Source organism: Vigna unguiculata, chromosome 9 (assembly GCF_037176805.1).
Source record: "Vigna unguiculata cultivar grain cowpea cultivar isolate G323 ecotype 2 chromosome 9, ASM3717680v1, whole genome shotgun sequence".
In the NCBI taxonomy this organism is placed as follows: domain Eukaryota; kingdom Viridiplantae; phylum Streptophyta; class Magnoliopsida; order Fabales; family Fabaceae; genus Vigna; species Vigna unguiculata.
Window position 1 is genome coordinate 9,693,604 of NC_140800.1, and position 19,529 is coordinate 9,713,132.

Consider the following 19,529-nt stretch of genomic DNA (forward strand, 5'->3'; position numbering starts at 1 on the left):
GTAAAAAATTACAATAGAAAAGAAAAAGATAATATGAATATTTAGGGGATAATTTGATGTGTAAATAATAAAAAAATATTTTAACATGAATATATAAATTGTAATTAAGCTTAATTACTAATTTGATCTCAAATTGAAAAGGACAAAATTAAATCATTTTAAAAAATAAAGAAAAGAGACTAAATTGAATAAAAATTTTAAATAATGGAACTAAATTGAAAACAACCAATGATATATTGAAACATGACATGACCATGATTTGACACATGACATTTTTTTTAAATTAAAAAAATTTAAATAATTAAAATTTTCACGAATTGACACGTCAACGATCAACGTTAACATAAACTTAATGAAAAAGATTAAATTGAACTTTTTTAAGAAATTAGAGAACCAAATTGAATCAAAAATTAAGAAGAGGACAAAAATGAACCAACCTAACAAATTACAAATTAGATGATTAAATCACTAATTAAATCAATAATTTTTAATTCCTTTCGGAAGTTACTTCTTGATCTAAAAAATACTTTCTATAACACCAAATTGAAAGCATATTATTTTATACTGAGTATTCCAAAAGATATTTTTGGATTCAAAAGTAAGACAACATAGTGGTTGCAGAAGACGAGTCACTACCAGTCTTGAAGGTACATGGGGGAAGACGAAGCTGGTTGGAGTGAAGAAGAGGATTCAAGGAGTAGAAGAAATGGAAGATTCTCGAATGTTGTGAAGATGGAAGAAACTAGTGATGGGTGTTGATGATGATGAAGAAGAAGAAGATGAAAGAGGTGAGGAAGTAGCCAAACATGAGTCAACAAGTGCCTGCATAGGCTAAAGGAGGTTGGCGGCTTTTAGAGAGAGATTCTCCTCTCATTCCGCTCATGAGATCACAATGGCTAACATAAATGGAGGGAGACGTAGAGAGGGAAAAAAGAAGGGGGAAAATATGAATTATACCTAGATTTAGGATTTTTAATATATTTTTAATCAAGGGTAAAAGGGGATATTGCATTTTATGGGAGTGAAGAAAGAAAACAAGGGGTGTACGAAGAAATGTACTTGAACCATACCTAGAGGTAGAGGTGTCAATTGAGGCATAGTTCATGTCCAGTGATAATTCATTCTTAAATAAGCCCCTTTTTATACAACCATCAAATGAGTAGGAAAAAGAAAGCCCTAGCCCTAAAGTTCCCCGGTGTAAATGAGGTTATGATCAAAGCCAAAATGGGTTTAACCCCACTATAATACTTTGATTAACTTCTAAGTACCACCTTTGGTCTGAGTTAATAATCGAGTTGAGTTGTCTTGGTTTTAAGGTCGACTTGAGTAGACTCAAATTGAAGTTAGAGTTGAATCAGTCTGAGTTAAAGTTCGAGTCGAGCCGAACAAACGAAGGTTGTGTAAAGTTGGCTAGGTTAAAGGCCGAGATAAGAATGTCAGGTCTAAAGTCGAGATAGGCCAACTCAAGCAAATGGTGAAAGGTTGAGATATGTCGACCTAGGCCAAGAGTTGAGTCAGCTCGACCCAAGTCAAAGATTGAAAAAAACTAACCTTAATTGAAGGTTAAGATAGGTCAATCTAGGCTGAAGGTTGAGATAAGTCATTCCAATTCGAAGGTCGAGACAGACTGGCCTAAATCAAAGGTCGAGACTACTCAACCTGGACAAAATGTCAAGACGGGTTGGCTCGGGCTGAAGGTCGTGACAAACCATTTGTGGCCAAAGTTTGAGACATATCGACTTAGGAATAAGAGAAACAAGCTGGCTCTAACCAAAGGTCGAGATGAGCCGATCCAGGCTGAAAGTCATGAGAGACCAACCCAAATTGAAGGTTAATACATGTTGTCATGGTTTCGAAGGTCAAGATGGACCAGTTCAGATCGAATGTTGAGACAGGTTGTCCCAGACTGAAACTCAAGACGAGCCAATCCAAACAGAAGGTCAATATATATCGATCTAAGTTGAAGGTCGAAATGAGTTAGACATACAAAAGGTTGAAAAAGATTGACTTTGAATGAGGGTCAAGATAGACTGACCTAAACTGAAGTTCACTATGGGACAATATTAGTTTGGAGGTAAAGATTGACCTGTATAACTCAGTAAATTCAATAAAATGTTATCCAAAAATAAACATGGAATGTATCACAAGATTGCCTTGTTTATGAAAGAACACTAAATCCTAGCATTTTTCTTCTTTTTCGAATCTTCATCTTTTTTACATATCTTCTCTTTCTTCAAATATTGCGGTAGTCACAATGCAAGAGAATAATTAATTCTCACCCTAAACAATTAGTGTTAATAATTTTTTATTAACTAAAAATATTTTTAAATTTTTTATTACAAGATAAAGTAGATAATAAAAGTGATAAAATTGTTAGATATTTATCCGATCAATATTGTAATGTTTTATATTGATGGATAAAAGAATCTAACATAATACGGTTGTTTTTTCTTGTTGCTATTTTTTAGTATATATAATGTTGATAAACAATTAATTAAACCTTATATTTTGTTTAAGAATTTTATCTTATAATCATTTAAAAGTATCATAATTAGTTAAAAAAATATTATTTTTTAAAAATTATTTCTAAAAAAATAGTTTATTTTTAAATTATGGAGGTCAATCCATTTAATTCATCAATCTTAGGTGATCCATCCAAACCAACATTTTTTTAGTTCTCAAGATTAACCAAATTATATTAACGCAATTATTAAGTGAATAAACCCAACAAATAAACCTAATTTGTTTTTGACAAGTCTAATTAAACACACCAACCTATTTTAAAATCTCTAGTTAAAACACAACAATGACACATTGTAACGAAACAATCCAAAAGAAGCACAAGAAATAAGAAAAAAAAATACTCATCACAACAAATAAGTTTTATTCTTATTATCTGGGGTTTTATATCCATTTTATAGGTACAAAACCTAATGAAGCAACACATCCCGTTCCTAACCATAAATTTTTTTACCAGTAATTATTTCCATTGTATACCTACTTATATTAATCATATTATTGAAATGGAAGCTTCTTCTTTTCTTTCTTTTTTCTTTTTAAAGAACGGAATACTCTATAACTCTTACTACTATTGGTGGTCTCACTTTTCATACAATTCTCTAAGACAAAACATTAGTATTTCTGTAAATTGAATTACGATTAAAGCCCTTTAACATTATATCAGAGTTAAAAATAGAAAAGAGAAAAGAGAAAATGAATCAATGGTAGTGTCAAATGAGTATAAAAAACTTTTCCATGTTCTTATTAAAATACCAAACATTAAAGTGTGCGAATACAACAATGAATATATTGCAATTTTGTGACAAAATGGAGTATATCCACTGTTTTGATCAGTTTCCAAAATAGATATTAAATTAAGCACAAGTTACTGCAAATACAACCACAAGGGAAAAAAGAAGGCAGCAATGGGAGCCATAGAAGTTCTATAAAAGAATCTCATCTTGAACACCCACATTTAGGGTCTTATGTGGCAGAACAATGCTATTAAAAACCACCACCTCATCCTCAACTGTTACAGATTCACCTGGTCAAAGCAAGGGAACAAGAATTCCACAGTTCGTAATTTAACTTTACCTTCACATAGCAATAAATAAACAAAAGATAGGGTAGAAAAATAAGAGACAAAATGTAGACAAAGTTAAGAGAGGTACCAAGTATAGTTACTCCAAGCTTTGCATTGTAATCTCCACTAGCCTGATTCAGTGTATTCAATTTAGCAAACAAATTGTGAATGCAATCACATGTTTACTCAAAAATTGTGAATGCATCATTATAAGTGTTTCTGAGCAATTATTTTGAGATTTTTAGATATGTTGCAAGAAATTTTTAACTTGCCTGGACACGTGCCCATAGTCCAATAGAGGATTTCCATCCAACAATTGCATGACTAACAACAGCATTTTCCTGTAAGATGAAATATGAAAACATTGAGTTCCAAAAACACTTATGCAATTCAAACCAATTAACTGTACACCTACCTTGATCTCTACATCATCAAGGATTATACAATGTTTTAGCCTTGCACCAGCTCCAATACGAGCATTTGCAGATATTGATACACTTGGACCAATCTGTTCAATAAAATTCACACAAGTTATTTTCCATATCAGTTTGTTTCTTCATGTCATCTAGATCTTCTCTTGTTCTTTTTTCATTTGGGTGAGCGCTACATGATGTGAATTGAATAAAAAGTCTATGTTCATGACTCCAATCCAAAGGGGCAAAGTTATACAATTTGTAAATAAATGTTAAGTGAATTTGAAGTCTAATTCAACCCTACAAAACTGACTTGTAAGGTGAGGTTTGCACCTACTTATATATTATAACTTGTTTTATCTCTAATCAATGTGGAATTTCCAACAACAAAGTGAAATATGAATACATATTGATAGGCAAATTACATCTATCATGCATCAGAAGGAAACATAATATCCTTAAACTGTTGAAAATTTAAAAACCATCATGTCTATCAGGCTGAAACAGAGAAACTGAGAAGATTTTGAAAGCCTTTGATCAAGTATCAAGGGAAAACAGGTGAATATTCACCTTAGCAGATGGATGCACTTTTGCTGACGGGTGAATATAAACATCACCAGTGATGCTGGCTTTCTTAATACCATCACCATTTGCTAATAGATGTGGAGAGGTGTGACGAAATTGTGCAAGATACAAGCTAGAACATTTTATGGACATTCTGCAAGAATTAAGTCAACATTTATGGTAATCGCCATGGAAGAAATGACGAGAATGTGTAACATAATATGCAGGCTTACCCTGGAGTTTTGATTTGTTCCCAAAAGTCATTGGTTTCATAAATATATAACTGCTTCTTCCCTGCAAGAGGTGAGAGGATATCTTGATCCAATCTGACATAATTCGCTGGAAGAGTCCTGCAGAAGAACTATTCAGAATCAGATGTTACAGTAATTGTAAACTCTGCATAATGTAACTTTGGCTTTGAAATAAGAACTTCAGATGCAGGAAAAGCAGCATGTATCCCAGGTATGCAAACAAGAATTATAAAAGCCTCATTTTAATAACTTTTTTACAACATTCTTTGGTAAGAGCACAAGTTATGGGACTAATCCTCACTAGGGCGTTAAATACCTTGTTCTGTGACAACTGATGAGCATAACCAAATAAACTGATTACTATTAATCAGCGATTCATCAAGTATTTGTCAGTTTCAGTAAATGTTACAACTTCATTTTATGTAAAAGTTAAGAGTATCATACATTGTATAAAACAAGAAAATAGTAAAAGAATGATATCTGATTGCTAAAGTAAATACTTAAATAAGCAAACTGCATGGATCCTTGACCACAATATAAGTTTTAGCTCATTGCATGAATTTTTGTAGCTGATGTTAAATCTTTTAACTTTCATAAGTACAAACCTTGGGTCTGGCTGCATTGCTTCAAAGCTGGAAACGCGTCTTAGGTTAGCTGCAAGTAAAATGAGTTAGTTAATACACACGAGGACAAACTACATTATCTCCAATTCTGTATGGCCAGAACAATAAAATAAAATGAAGAATTTTACATTTTGATATTAAAGGTGAAGTTTTTCTTTTTTATCTAAAATAATCCATATGGTTCAGCCTAAAATATTTCACTGACCTCTGTCTTTGCGCTGAGTAGAAACACCCTCTATGGCTGTAAAGATATCTGGTGTAAATATGTACACACCACAGTTTATTCGATCACTTACCTGCATTCAAGTAAGGTGGTAATGTAAGAAAGTAAACAAAAGTGTGGAGGAGAGGAAAATTTTCAAATTTTATTTCAGCAGTTCAAGGCATAAGCACATGATGAACATACAAAAGTTTCAGGTTTCTCTGTATAATGCAACAGTTCATTAGTTGTTGGATCAGCAACTAGTTCTCCAAACTCGCTCGCTGACTCTGCAGAAACCTTCAAAAGGAGGAAGAAATGAAAAATATCAGATGCTAATCAACAAAAAATAATGATAAAAATACAGTGTATGCGTGTGTGTGAATTCTCCAACCTTTACAACTAGTATTGTTCCCATCCCACCATATCTTTTGTGAGCATCTGTAGGCATAGGTGAACCAAAAAGCAACAATTAATTGTTGTCACAGCCACATAACAGTTAAAATATACCAAGGATGCTAAAATTTACTATTCTGCAATGAAACTAAAGCATCAAACAGTTGCAAGTAGAAGAAAATAGTGTATTTCAGAACAGAAATTACCTAGCATTTGTGGCAGTGGAAAACTGCAGCATACATCACAGTTCAGCAAGAAGATATGTGACTGCCATAAAACATGGTCAAGACTATTAAAACGTGTAACACAAGCACTAGTGTATTAAACATTAAAATAAGTGAAATAGGCAAACTTTCTGAACACAAAAACAAGTAGATAAAATCAAGAATGGACAAAGTCATAGATAAAGATAAAAACCGGATCATCTTCCATGATCAGATCTCTAAAGTGGTAAAGGCCACCAGCCGAACCATGTGGTCTGTCTTCCTTCAAGTATCTAATATTACAGCAAAAATTACACAATAGACCAATCTTGTCTTAAAAGAAAAAAATTAAAGGTTACAAGAGATGAATAGAAAGAAAAGACAACAAACCTAACAGGGACTTTAAGCTCATTTGAGATAGAAGATACATATAAGGCAAATTCACGTTCTTCATAGAAACCAATCAGATAAATCTGAGCCAAATTAGGAATCTGGGACAAAAATAACAGTTAGGTACTTGGCAGATTATACATAAATACAAGATAAGACATCATTTATGATTATTATTAGTTTAAATTTTCACAATTGTCTATGGTATGTACCCTTTTACAAGCAGAAATTGGATGATGAACCATTGGTTGTCCTGCTAATGGAAACAGTGGCTTGGGCACGTTGAATGACAATGGCCGAAATCTAGTACCTGTACATGCAAACATAACAAAAACTATGGAATCATTCTCCAATACCACATTATACCATGATTTTAAGTAAATCTTCACAAGTTCAGTTCCACATCAAGGAATTGATTCAAGGTCCAGAAAGTTGAAACAATTTCCCGCAGCTTTCTGGGTTGGATCAAAACTTTTAACCGAATTACTAACTTGCTTTTATGGCGAAAACAGCAAACACAAATCACTAAACTTCAAAATATATTTGTGATAGCTTGGTCAAGCAAACATTTAATACAACTTGAAAAACCAATGTGCGTGGTCTCAACTTAAGAAACTAACAGGAGAAATTGAAATCAGTGAATAGTGAAATGGTGAAGTGGCATTGAGTGAATAAAAATTGTGGTGTGAATGAATGAAATGGAATGGAAGGGAATACCTTTAGTGGGTCCTCCAACCATGATCACAGCGACGACCCTCTCATTTGCAGTTACCATATTGGCAAAAAGAGAGAAACTTTGATGCCCTGAAACAGTTAAGACGCTAGAGAAGAAACAATAAGGTCTAGTTTCAGAGTTCAGACAGAAGAAAGAGAGGGAGAGAGAGAGAGAGAAAGTACGAACAAAAAATGTGAAATTGCAATGTAGTTTCGGGCCTTAGATTAGATGAGGTTGTCTTGGATTTGTTTATCAGATCACAAGTTTCGTTGTCGGTACATATAAACACACAACTTAGTAAATTTTACTTTGTTGGATTATTTCGTGCACTGTTTTTATTTTCTGTGAGTTTATTTATTTTGACTATGTTACAGTTAGGACAATATTAGTTTAGAAAGAAACAATCCGTTTATATTTAATAGGTTATTGGAAAATGTTAATCATGACACTGATTGAGAAGCTAATAATTAAAAGCATTTATGTATTATTTAATTAATATATTAAATACTGATTAACTAATAATGATGAAAACTTTGTGAAATATTAGTACAAAACAAAACTTTGTGAAATATTAGTACAAAACTTCGCATAGCAATGAGGATCATTTAATGACATATATTATCATTTTATCAATTTTATTTTAAACTGTTTTTTTTTTTCACTTTACTGTGATATTTTCTAAATTTTCATGTTTTACTGATATACTAAATATGAAACAACTGATGTCACAGAAAATAAAATAAAAAAATATAGTTTATTACAATTTTTAAGTGATATTATTTTATTTTTTAAACGTATTTTTTCATGGTGATCACTTTGTTAAATATTTAATAAATCGGTTAAAATATAATAAAATATTATAACAAAATGTAAGATAGTAATTTATAAATCACAATAATTAAATGATAAAATACAAATAATTTGTTGGAAAATGTTAAATTAAGAAAATAATAAATAAAAGTATGTATTATATTAATATTTACATCTTAACAATTATCAACTAACTTTTTAATAAATAAAAATATGTATCATATTAATATGGATTATGTTATGTTAACATTTATATATTAAAATATGGATGTGCATCTTCAAAATCTTTCTGTGCTTAATTATCAAGTAAGCTTTTGATCTCGACTCATAGAATTAATTATTTTAAGTATAATGTGATGATTAGTGAATTTTTTTGATGAATTTGAAAAATAGAAATCCACTTCTCGTCAATATTATGTGGCTTTAGAATTCTTTTTACCAATGTCTCCCGATAGTATCAAATGTTCGTAAAAGAAATTTAAGTTATCAAGAAATTAATATTTAAATTAGCCTCTAATTTAAAATTAAAAATAAATTAAAAATTAATAATAATAAATAATTAAAACTTTGATAATTTTAGAAACCAATTTAAAATCTAATTTATAAATTAATTATAATTTTTTATTTACAATAAAACTATTTTAAGTATAATTTTTAGTTTATAAAAGGTATATAACTTAATTGATATAAACTCTTAAAATTAATTGCTATTTAATAATTTTCTTGATATATTAATCGATTTATCTCATTTTGATTAAATTAATTAAAGTATAAGCCAATAGAAGTTGAGTTTAACCTAACAAAAGCATAATTGCATTGGCTGAAATTTTGCTATGAAATGACACAAATGATGAGGACAACAAAAGCAATGTAGAAAGTGGAAAATGAAAAAGTAATTAACTCCTTACCTGCTAATAACCCTAATAACATGTTCATGCATTCATCTATCATAATTTCAGACACAGGAAACAAAAACAAACAAATGAAAGACAACGTTATATATGTGTCGGTTGAAGTGAAAAAAGTAGTGAGAAAGAAAGGTTATAAGAAAACCAGATTGTTAACGAAGTTGCTTTCATGAGATCGGAAAAAGGGAAGTGTGGATTCTAAATCCTGAGAAAGACAAATTGGTACACCAATCATGTGACATTAATACCCAACCACACAATCAATTACTTTTACATCAAGATAGTGGAAAAGTAGAGATTAAAAAAACTTCCAAATATTTTTCTCTTCTTCATCAAGCAACCAAAATGCTATGGATTCCATTCTCTGCATCAAACAACGTAGCATTCATTTTTGTGGGTCCAAAGACTCTAACATTGTAGTAATTAATTAAGCAATAAATAAAGTGCAAATTGCATCTTCACTTATAGATGCACCCTCAAAAGGAACGACATTATATTCTAAACTACTTTAAGGAACGATTTTATTATTCTAGAAGCTACACAAAATTGTGTGTCTCATAAATTAATTAACCATTGACTTATAAGACTGCTGGATGTAAGTTCACCACTTCCACCAAATATCTACAAACTCAAGAAAAATTTAATCTACTTTTAGATGTAATTTGTAAATGAATGGACGAATCTTTAGAATAATTTTTTTTGAATAAAACTGAGGCCACATATTATTGATGTTGTTTTGAATTTTGTTATGTAATTTTATGTTTAATATACTTTTTGTTTGGATTTAAACTTTTTTATTTGAATATTTGCTGGTTTACACAATTTTTTATACTTGAAATGAGTTTAGTGATTATATTTTAATTAAAAAACAATTCTTTTGCCGTTTGTATATGTTGATTCATCTGTTTCATGTATTGTAGGGCGAACTTGATTTTAACGAAGTAAGGTGAAGCACATAGTGAAAACACAATGTAGTTCAGAATATATTGAAACACAATTCATCATATATATATATATATATATATATATATATATATATATATATTTATAAATTAAAACATAGAAGAATTTATTTAATTTTAACAAAAAGATTTCTAAGAGTGAAAGAGAAAGAAGAAATGATACAAAACTGAAAGCATAAGGGAAGTCTTTAAGTTGTTCATTTACTATGTGAGAAACTTCTTTTTCAGCAAAACCTATATTTGAATCTCTCGTGCACAAACTGCTCTAAAGAGTCTTAAAAAATCTATGCTCTCAAAAAATATACGCTTAGCATGTCTCACTCAACCTCTAAAATATGCTGAACTTCAATATTCTCAATATTAAAAAGGATACGTTTGACTTTCAAACTAAAAAATTGCTTTCACAATGAATTTGATTTATCCTTCAAAGGTTTTTCTACTTCAATTCTTCCTTTCTTTTTTCTGAAAAAATAATATAGAACCAAGAAGGTATTAGACCTCAATTATTACCAGAACCGATATCTAATACCCATTTTATGATTTGATTTGGGTTTTAACCGAAGCATAAAGTAAGCGTTTTTTAAATATATTATTTGTTTTTGTTTCTTTCTACATATTGAACCTGCAGAGAATATACCAGAAAACTAGCCCAAAAATAGAACATTTTATTTATCAAACCAGAATAAGTTACAATACTTAATGGACTATCATTACAATAAGATGTTATCCTTACAACAAATAAATGTACTAAATACTATTATACATTTGTATAATGTATTTTGTTTAGGCTATCCTTAAATACTTAATGGACTTATTAGCGATCGGTGTAGGAGGCAATGTGACAGCAACAAAACATTGTTTTGAAACGAAGGAGAAGAAGAAGACGACACAAAAGAAGTGGCCACCTCTGCAAACATTTCGCGATTTTGAGCCTTAGAAACACCTTTAGGTCTCTATTAAAAATCGAAGCCTAAAATCAAATCTGCTTCAGTTTTTTATAAACTCGAGGCCTAAAAAGGTGTGGCTAGTGACAATTTTGAAATGAACTTCTAAACCTCAATTATGAATGAACTAAAACATATATTGTCATTATGTCTCGATTTTGTTGGAACGAAGGTCATTTCGCATATAAAATAATTTATAAAATGACAATTTTGTGAAGCAAACTTATAGGTACCAGTTTTGAGTAAATCGAAGCAAAAACTTTTATACTTCATTTTTTGGGGAATCGAGACCTAAACCTCTATGCTCAAATTAAAAAATTAGAAAATACCAAAAATATTAAAAAAAAAAATTGTGAGTTATTAGGCTCAGGTTCTTTATGAACCGAAACAAGAAGGTCTTTATACTTCGGTTATAAAGATAGCTGAAGCATAAAGTTTGCAAAATTGTAAAATTGCAATCGCGTCCCTATATGCTTTGTTTTTGTTAGAACCTAAGCATATAAGATGATTTTGAATCTCAACTCTACACTAGTGATAATGATCATTGTTATGGGCAATAATTTGAAAACAATTATAGAGATGCAAAAGTTGATATAGATAATTTTTGAAGGGTAACTTAAATTCAATACATTGATAAATTTTAATTATTTAAAATCATTTATTAATTAACATTTTTTAAAAAAAAAAATAGGTTAAAGAAAAGTTGGGTAAGCAAGAAAGTCTATGACTAATGAGGTGAGTCTAAGGAATTTTTTTGTTCTTAAGCAATTTAATATTAACTGAGCTTCTTATTTGTGACATTTGAATAAGAAAATAGAGCCTTATTTGCATTATTAGCTAAATGTAAAGGAAAACTACATTTCAGTACATTAAATGAAAGGTTGTTGGTGTAATTTGCTTTTCACCATAGTTTTCATTCATAAGAATCATGACTTGTTATTTTATTTGTTTTTTTGTTGATTCTATATAAGTAGTTTGTTTCCTTTGTTTTATTTCGTTATATAAATTGTTTGTTAATGAACTCTATTTAATCAACGTTGTTTGTTAATGAACTCTATCTAATCAACGTTGTTCAAGGAAAATTAATAGGAAAAAGAGAACCTAAACCTAAAATTCATTTTGGTGATACTAACTTGAGTTAATTGAAAGCAGAGAAATCTCAAAAGAAGCATAAGTTTGCTGTAAGCCTTTTATTAGATGATAATAATGGTTTGGTTAAAAGCAATATTTATGCATTTGTTAGACTATTTTATCAATGTTAATTATCTTAATTTATGATTGTTAGATAGTCCTCATACATTGTTATCCTCAAATTAGTTGAGGAAGTGGTTTGAATAAGGTGTGAATGTCTTATATCGGATACATTGTTAGATAATTTTCTTTCTTTTGTTGGTTTTTTATATGAAATTTGTATTTTTCTATCCTTTCCTAGGTGTATTGACACTTGTCATTGTTAAATTGAAAGGATACAAAGAGTGGAAAATAGTTAATTTTTTTACATTGTTTTATTTCATACTATTTATTTTTCTTCAGAGAATAATATTTCTATTAGTAAGACACACGTGAATGTTTCTCCAAATTGTTAGTAGGTGATATTGGACCCCTCATTTTTCTCTCTTTTAACAACTAGACCACCTTTTATTTAAGTAAATTTTACTAAAAGGATCTGGTAACACTTTCAGCAACACTCAATTGATATGTAAAAATGTTATTAAAAATCATTAATAACAACACAAATTATACGTAACATATGATATAGTGTTACTAAATCATATTAGTAAGTATTTTTGTAATTTAGTAACATTGTTTTTATTGTTACTAATAACTTAATATGTGAAGTGGTAGCCCACGGCTTATTTCATGACAGACTTTAGAACTTCAATTTACTTCACAGCTTTGAAGGAGATTGATACCAGCCCCACGGTTCATCAGATATGTACTTGGTCACTTGCTTCACACTTAAATAGTTCTCCAGACCCCTGAAATAATAAAAAAAAAAAAGAAAAAACTTAGACCCAGATTCTTAGATTATAAAACAGTCTAAGATATAGCCTAATCAATATTTGTATTTGAGAAATGCACACAAGCAGTAAACAAAAAGATATAACTCTCATTCCCCATTTGGCATGTCTTATTCATAAACTAGTTTAATCCAAGCATATTCCAGCCGACAAAGAAAGTGTATTGAAAAGAGTATCAGAGTTTTGGTTTTTTCACATTTCAAAATATAGTTTTGAATGCAGTAAAACTGACCATAGTGATTTAGGAAGAAATAAGGGTCATACCATTCTCCTAATTCACGACCAAAGCCACTACGTTTTATGCCTCCCCATGGTGCTTGAATGAAGCTTGGTTGAGCACAATTTATCCATACAATTCCAGCTTTAATAGCCTGCACAAAAGTAATATAAGTATACAACATTCAATTACAGAAAATCCATATGTTTTGTCTGTTCTATGATAACAAAGGATGAATCTCACCTGAGATATACGTTCACATCTTTCTAGATCTTTTGACATTACGGCAGATCCTAAACCGTATCTGTGAGTAATAATTCCAAATAAGATATGTTAGGCATCAATCAATATGATCGATGAAATAAAAATTCATACACAACATTGATTAACATCTATGTACAAGTTAACAAGTAGTTTACAAGTGAAACTAATATACAGTTTCCAGAAAAATAGTCCACTCACTGGGTGTCATTTGCTAGTTCAATAGCTTCTTCTTCGGTACTGAATGTTTTCACAGAGAGTACAGGTCCAAAAACTTCTTCTCTCCAAATTTGCATTGAGGTAGTCACATCAGTGATGATGGTTGGTTCAACAAAGTATCCCCTTTTTAAATGCTGCCATAAAATTTGACATTTCAATCATTTCTGAGGACAAATCAAGAAATACAAAAACAGGACACATATCGTATAATCATACCTCTGGACGAGACCCTCCTGTCAAAATTGTTGCACCTTCACTCTTAGCTGTTGAGATGAAATTCAACACCTTTTTGTACTGAATAAATAATATAAACCATATTATTAGATACATCATCATCTTGGTAAAAGACAAGTTCATAAACAATGTCAGGATAATGGAGAATGCATTTGAATAAACACAATCAGAATTCAGAAGTCTACGTTAGCAATAGATTTCAGAAATACTTAACTTCAAACACTATCTTAAACCCAAAACGTATTAGGGGAAGAAATGGAACAAGGTGTAACAACCAAAAATTCACATATCTTTGTTAAAAGCAGAAGGAGGAGTCAGTAATCTAAGTTAAAATATAACAAATGCAGAAGTGATAAACATTACACATACCTGTCCTTCACTAACAATAGGGCCTAGCCTGCAGCCTTCTTCCAAAGGATCTGAAATTTTGATGTTTTTGGCCCATTTCACAAGTTTATCCACAAATTCTGTTGCTATACTTTCCTGAAACAGTAAAAGCATCTAACTTGGTCAATGTTCAAAACTCAGCTAATGCCGTTTCTACAAAGTTTACAGACAAAATGGTTCCACTATCAGAGTATATCTAAACCTTCCCATTTATGCAATAAAATAAGCAAACTTAGCTACAAATTCTAACTGTTACACTTACATGCACGATAAGGCGAGATGTTGCACTGCAAATCTGACCATTTGTAAAGAAGCAGCCAAAGATTGTCCATTCAGCAGCTGTTTGAATCAAGAAAAATACAAAAATAAATGTTAGATGGTGTATGACTCAGTATTGATTCTGTAATCAGTTCTAGGCACCCAAAAAGTTTACTCAACTACAAACAAACAATGAGTTTCACAGGAAATAAAGTTCCATAATGCAAAAAAACATAGACACGTACTCTTGTCAAGGTCAACATCCTCAAAAACAATGATTGGGCTTTTTCCACCAAGCTCTAGAGAAACAGGCTGCCAAGAAAAAACCAAAAATTTTATATTCCATGATCTCAGAAAGAATTTGCAGATAAAATTGATCACAAAATACCTTGGTTTGCTGTGCTGCAGCTGACATAATCTTGCTCCCAGTTAGAGAGCTTCCAGTGAAGGCAACCTGTTGAAAAATTAAATATCAGCCACAATTCAGCACTACCTCGCCAAAATCATAGACAGCACTTTAACAATACTAGAAAGAAATAGAATTAGAACCTTGTCTACATCAGGATGAGAAGCCAAAAGAGCACCAGCATCATTGCCTAATCCAGTAACAACATTTAATACCCCTGGGGGAAGGTTCACTTCTCTGCATATTTCAGCCAGCTCCAAACAGGTCCTAAAATTGTAAATGGTGTGCCAGCATAAGATACCAACACAACGAAAAATGGATGTTGAAATAGTTGTTTTTAACATACACAGATGCCAATTCAGATGGCTTCAATATTGCAGCACAACCAGCAGCCAGAGCAGGAGCAACTTTCCATGTAGCCATTAAGAGAGGATAGTTCCTAGCACATAACATAAACCACATCATTTCATCTGCTATAAGCAAGTAAATGCATAACTAGTTTGTGAAGAAACAGAAGCTGATCAGATACCATGGAGTAATTAATGCAACAACTCCAATGGGCTCCTTCAGGATATAACTCTTGAAAGTTTCCATAGGGAGGGATACAGGAGCCTTTTGCTTTGCATCCAACCCTTCTGCAAGCTCAGCATAGTAGTTAAAACATGCAATAACATCATCCTACAACATAGAATCACATATCCAAATAAGCAAAAAAGACTCATGAAACATCAGTTATTGCTTTTTTCAATGCAAATCAATGTCACCACTTACCACGTCTGCCAGTGCTTCATCTAGTGGTTTTCCACTATCGATTGCTTCAAGCTTTCCCAGTTTATCCTTTTTCTCCGTTATCTTTGAGAAAGAAAGCCACACACAGAAAGGTGAGACAACTCATGCACTTCTGAGTCAGTAGTATCCATGATTTTTATTGACCAATTTATTTTTAAAGGGTTGAACAACATCTTGATTATTTGTATTTAGTTTTGTGAAAATTAAACAAATATAATATATATTATATAATAAAAACTGTTTATGTAGCAGTGAATATTAAAATAAACTTATTCAACAAAAAGTCAATCTGGGTGTTGATGGAACTCGTAACTTCGATGTTTTCCCTCTCTCTTTACATGTCTGAGAAATGAAAACACATATTTAATCGATTAAAGCAAAAGTTGAATTAAAATTCCAACCTTTGAAGCGATGGCTCGAAGATAACCAGCACGAACAGAACCAGAAGCTGATGACCAATCTCTGCCTTTGTTCCGGGACAAGGCTCTTTTAGCAGCATCCACAGCAAGGTCAACATCTTCCTTGGTACCCGCAGGTATGTCCCCTGAACACCAATTACATGAAGCCACAACTTAGAAACACAAGTGCTTATGTAACTATGCGCGTGTCATGATCATAAACATTAAAAACTCCCATGATGTCGGAAAAGCCGAGACACATAATTAAGGAGAAGAAAGAAGAGGGAACCTATGATGTCTTGGGTTGCGGGATTGATGATCGGAATCCGGTTGTTGTGGACGGGGACTTTCCACTCTCCATCAATGAATAGTTGCCTACTGGGTACTGAGATGGCCATTTTTCTTTTTGCTTTTTCTTTTCTCTATTCTCACTCACTCTCTGCTATGTATTCTTGGCTTGGAGAGCAATGATAATGCTTCATGAGGTGGTAACATATGTTATATATATAATAATAGGATTGAAGCTGCATCTTGGTCTTCTGGTTGATGACTCACCACAGATCCTTTTCTTTTTTATTTTCTCTTCTTCCTTTCGATTTTTGCTTCTTTGTCGGTACCAACTCTTTTCCTTGTGCTCTTGGTTTGGTTTGGCTTCATTTTACTGTTTGGAAACATGTTCTGTACACATTCTGATGTAACCAGATTTTATAAGCTTGTGATAGTTACTTGTTTGAAATGGCAGGTTTGCTTTGTTCATTGTTCTACCTTTCATAATTCTATTTCGATAAAAGATAATAATTTATAATTATAATTATTATAATGTCAAACCATGAATGCATTATTATGAAGGGCATTATGATTGGCCCGCATAACAAAAAAACCACGGACCACGTTTTTTTAGGTCATATGAAACCAAATCTCCGTCACGCTGTCAGACAATAAATTGGAAGTTGCGTGTGTACATAATATCTCCCATGCCATAACTTTTGATCATCCGCACCTTCCAAAGTTAAACACGGAAGCTAAAATCTGCAATGCAAAGTGTTTATTAAACTTCTTTATTTTTAGTGTGCATGTTCTGTCGTTTTCGTTGCATATTCATTGTAATCCACACATGTTGTAAATTATTTTAGTTTTATAATAATATTTTAAATTATAATTTAAGTTGCAATAATAAAAAATTTAAAATAGATTCAGATTATTGAAAGAAATATTTTTCAGGTTACTAGAAATATTGCTTGAAATATCCTTATGTACGTAATGATGAAAGTGAAAAGAGGGAAATCTCCACGTTATAAATTGAGGTTTTAATCTAAAACTTGAAGTAAAAACATTATTATGTCATTATAAACGGGTAACGTGTACAAATATTGAGGGCAGATACGAGTATTATAATATTCATATTTGTGAATATTCGTACCCGTTATACTTTAATTTAAATTAAAAAAAAATTAAAAGAATATGATTAAAACATTAACACATCGATTTTGAATGGGTTGATTTTTATCAATTGATTTTAAAAAATCTTCATTTCTTTATAAATTGTCATTGAACACTATTTAAATGGATTATTTGCATTTTATTTAAAATATATGAGTATTATGCATTATATTATTTTTTTTAAATTATGGTTAAAATATATAGTTAAATATTAAATTTTTCTTTCATAAATATTTGCAGGTATCCGTAGATATTCGCGGATATTAAAAAAATATGCAAGTACCCCATAATAAATATCCGCACGAATATGGATACGAATACGAAATGAATATTTATTTAACGGATAAGATAATAACAACTACTAAATGTACCTTACCCGTCATGTTGATTTCATACTCGTGCATGTCATCTGATTGATTTTGGATTTTAGTTTTGTAAGAAAACAAAAAAACTGTGTTGGTTTTAATTCTTTAAAAATATAATTTTCTGTTCTTAGTTTGTTGTATGACTTTACTTCTTCTGCATATGTGACCTTTATTCCAAATTTCTACTGTTCAGAAGGAAAGAAAAGTTGTTTCCACATTTTTACTGTTCACAGGGGTAGTGAGTAGAAAGAAAGAGAAAGACAGCTATATGAATTATACCTTACGCTATTGGCCTTAATTTAATTTACTCTGCATTTGCATGGTAATGTACCGATCCCTTTCTCCATGGCAGAGACTACTTCTAATGACGTGAAATATAGATGAACTGTTATCAAAAGTTTATTATAATGAAGATAACATTTGTAATTATTGTAATATTTAAATATTGTAAGGATGAAAATAATGTTGTCTTCGTTCCCATCTGAATGTTCTTAATCTTTACGCGTCATCTTCATGTGTTTCGGAATAGTTCAAGTATGAGTTAAAAAATTTCATATTGAATAGAATAAATAAAGTTAAACACTATATAAGAATAAAGATCCATAACACTATTGTCTTAAGGTTTTGGGGTTAAAGTGGTGTCAAATATTTTATATGTGTAAGACTATAACCATATATGAAAGAATATATAACCCATCATCATGATCATCTACTTCATGATTATGTATTATGTTTGGGAATGATAGATCTAGAATCTTAAATCAGTTGGAATAACTAAAAATTATTTAAGTTTTAACCAAACAATTTTTTAAATTAAAATCGAAGAATTAAGAGAAACAAAATTGAAAGAAAAAATATATAAAATTAAAAAGATAAAATATTTTTTTAAAATATTTAGTAATAATTTTAACAAAATAAAAAAAAAGAATTTGTTCTCGTTCAACTACATGTAGGACTGATGTTTCCAAATTTTCGTCAATTTTGTTCAATTGGATCTTTTTTTACTAACACGGTTTAAATCATGATTTTATTTTATTTTTTTTAAATGTCCACGTGTCAACCCAATAGCATATCACGTGTCAAAGTCAATGTTCTATATTCAATTTGGTCCCTATATTTGTTATTTTTGTTCAATTTAGTCTTAATTTTGTTTAAATTTAACTAATTTTGTCCCTATCGAAAATGTGACCAAATTTAATTTTTATATCAAAGTTATAATGATGTGAATTTTAATATATTATATAAAAATATTTAATAAAAAATGTGAATTTTAATATAAAAATTAAATTTGGTTTCAATTTGGAGAGGGACAAAATTGGTTCATGTTAACAAAAATTTGAACTAAATTGAACAAAAATAAAAATATAGGGATCAAATTGAATATAGAACATTGACATTGACACGTGATACGCTACTGGGTTGACACGTGGACATTTAAAAAAATAATAAATATAAAATCAAATCAAATCAAATCAAATCAAAAAAATAAAAAAAAAACCACCACTTGCCAATCACTGTTCATGACTATTAATAATTTAATCGGTGTTAGCAAAAGAATACCAAATTAAATAAA

The 19,529-nt window shown here is 30.6% G+C and overlaps 2 protein-coding genes across 2 annotated transcripts; both read right to left on the reverse strand.

Annotated features, from left to right (window-relative positions):
- Nucleotides 1-3,235: 3,235 nt before the first annotated feature.
- LOC114162225 (uncharacterized) lies at nucleotides 3,236-7,592 on the reverse strand. Its single transcript, XM_028046043.2, has 15 exons — nucleotides 7,340-7,592; nucleotides 6,835-6,932; nucleotides 6,623-6,723; nucleotides 6,447-6,525; nucleotides 6,236-6,296; nucleotides 6,028-6,074; nucleotides 5,841-5,933; nucleotides 5,640-5,730; nucleotides 5,417-5,465; nucleotides 4,794-4,910; nucleotides 4,567-4,714; nucleotides 3,999-4,091; nucleotides 3,856-3,924; nucleotides 3,672-3,714; nucleotides 3,236-3,544 (listed from the first exon to the last, which is right to left on the reverse strand). The coding sequence occupies exons 1-15, from the start codon at nucleotides 7,395-7,397 to the stop codon at nucleotides 3,444-3,446; spliced, it is 1,248 nt and encodes a 415-aa protein (XP_027901844.2). The 5' UTR covers nucleotides 7,398-7,592; the 3' UTR covers nucleotides 3,236-3,443.
- A 5,061-nt stretch (nucleotides 7,593-12,653) lies between these two features.
- LOC114164863 (aminoaldehyde dehydrogenase 1, peroxisomal) lies at nucleotides 12,654-16,651 on the reverse strand. The gene is made up of 15 exons (XM_028049635.2): nucleotides 16,441-16,651; nucleotides 16,155-16,297; nucleotides 15,736-15,816; nucleotides 15,494-15,642; nucleotides 15,311-15,403; nucleotides 15,108-15,231; nucleotides 14,947-15,012; nucleotides 14,804-14,870; nucleotides 14,563-14,639; nucleotides 14,283-14,396; nucleotides 13,896-13,973; nucleotides 13,662-13,813; nucleotides 13,443-13,503; nucleotides 13,247-13,353; nucleotides 12,654-12,940 (listed from the first exon to the last, which is right to left on the reverse strand). Exons 1-15 carry the CDS (start codon nucleotides 16,547-16,549, stop codon nucleotides 12,850-12,852), a joined length of 1,512 nt encoding a protein of 503 aa, XP_027905436.2. The 5' UTR covers nucleotides 16,550-16,651; the 3' UTR covers nucleotides 12,654-12,849.
- Between the last annotated feature and the right edge of the window lie 2,878 nt (nucleotides 16,652-19,529).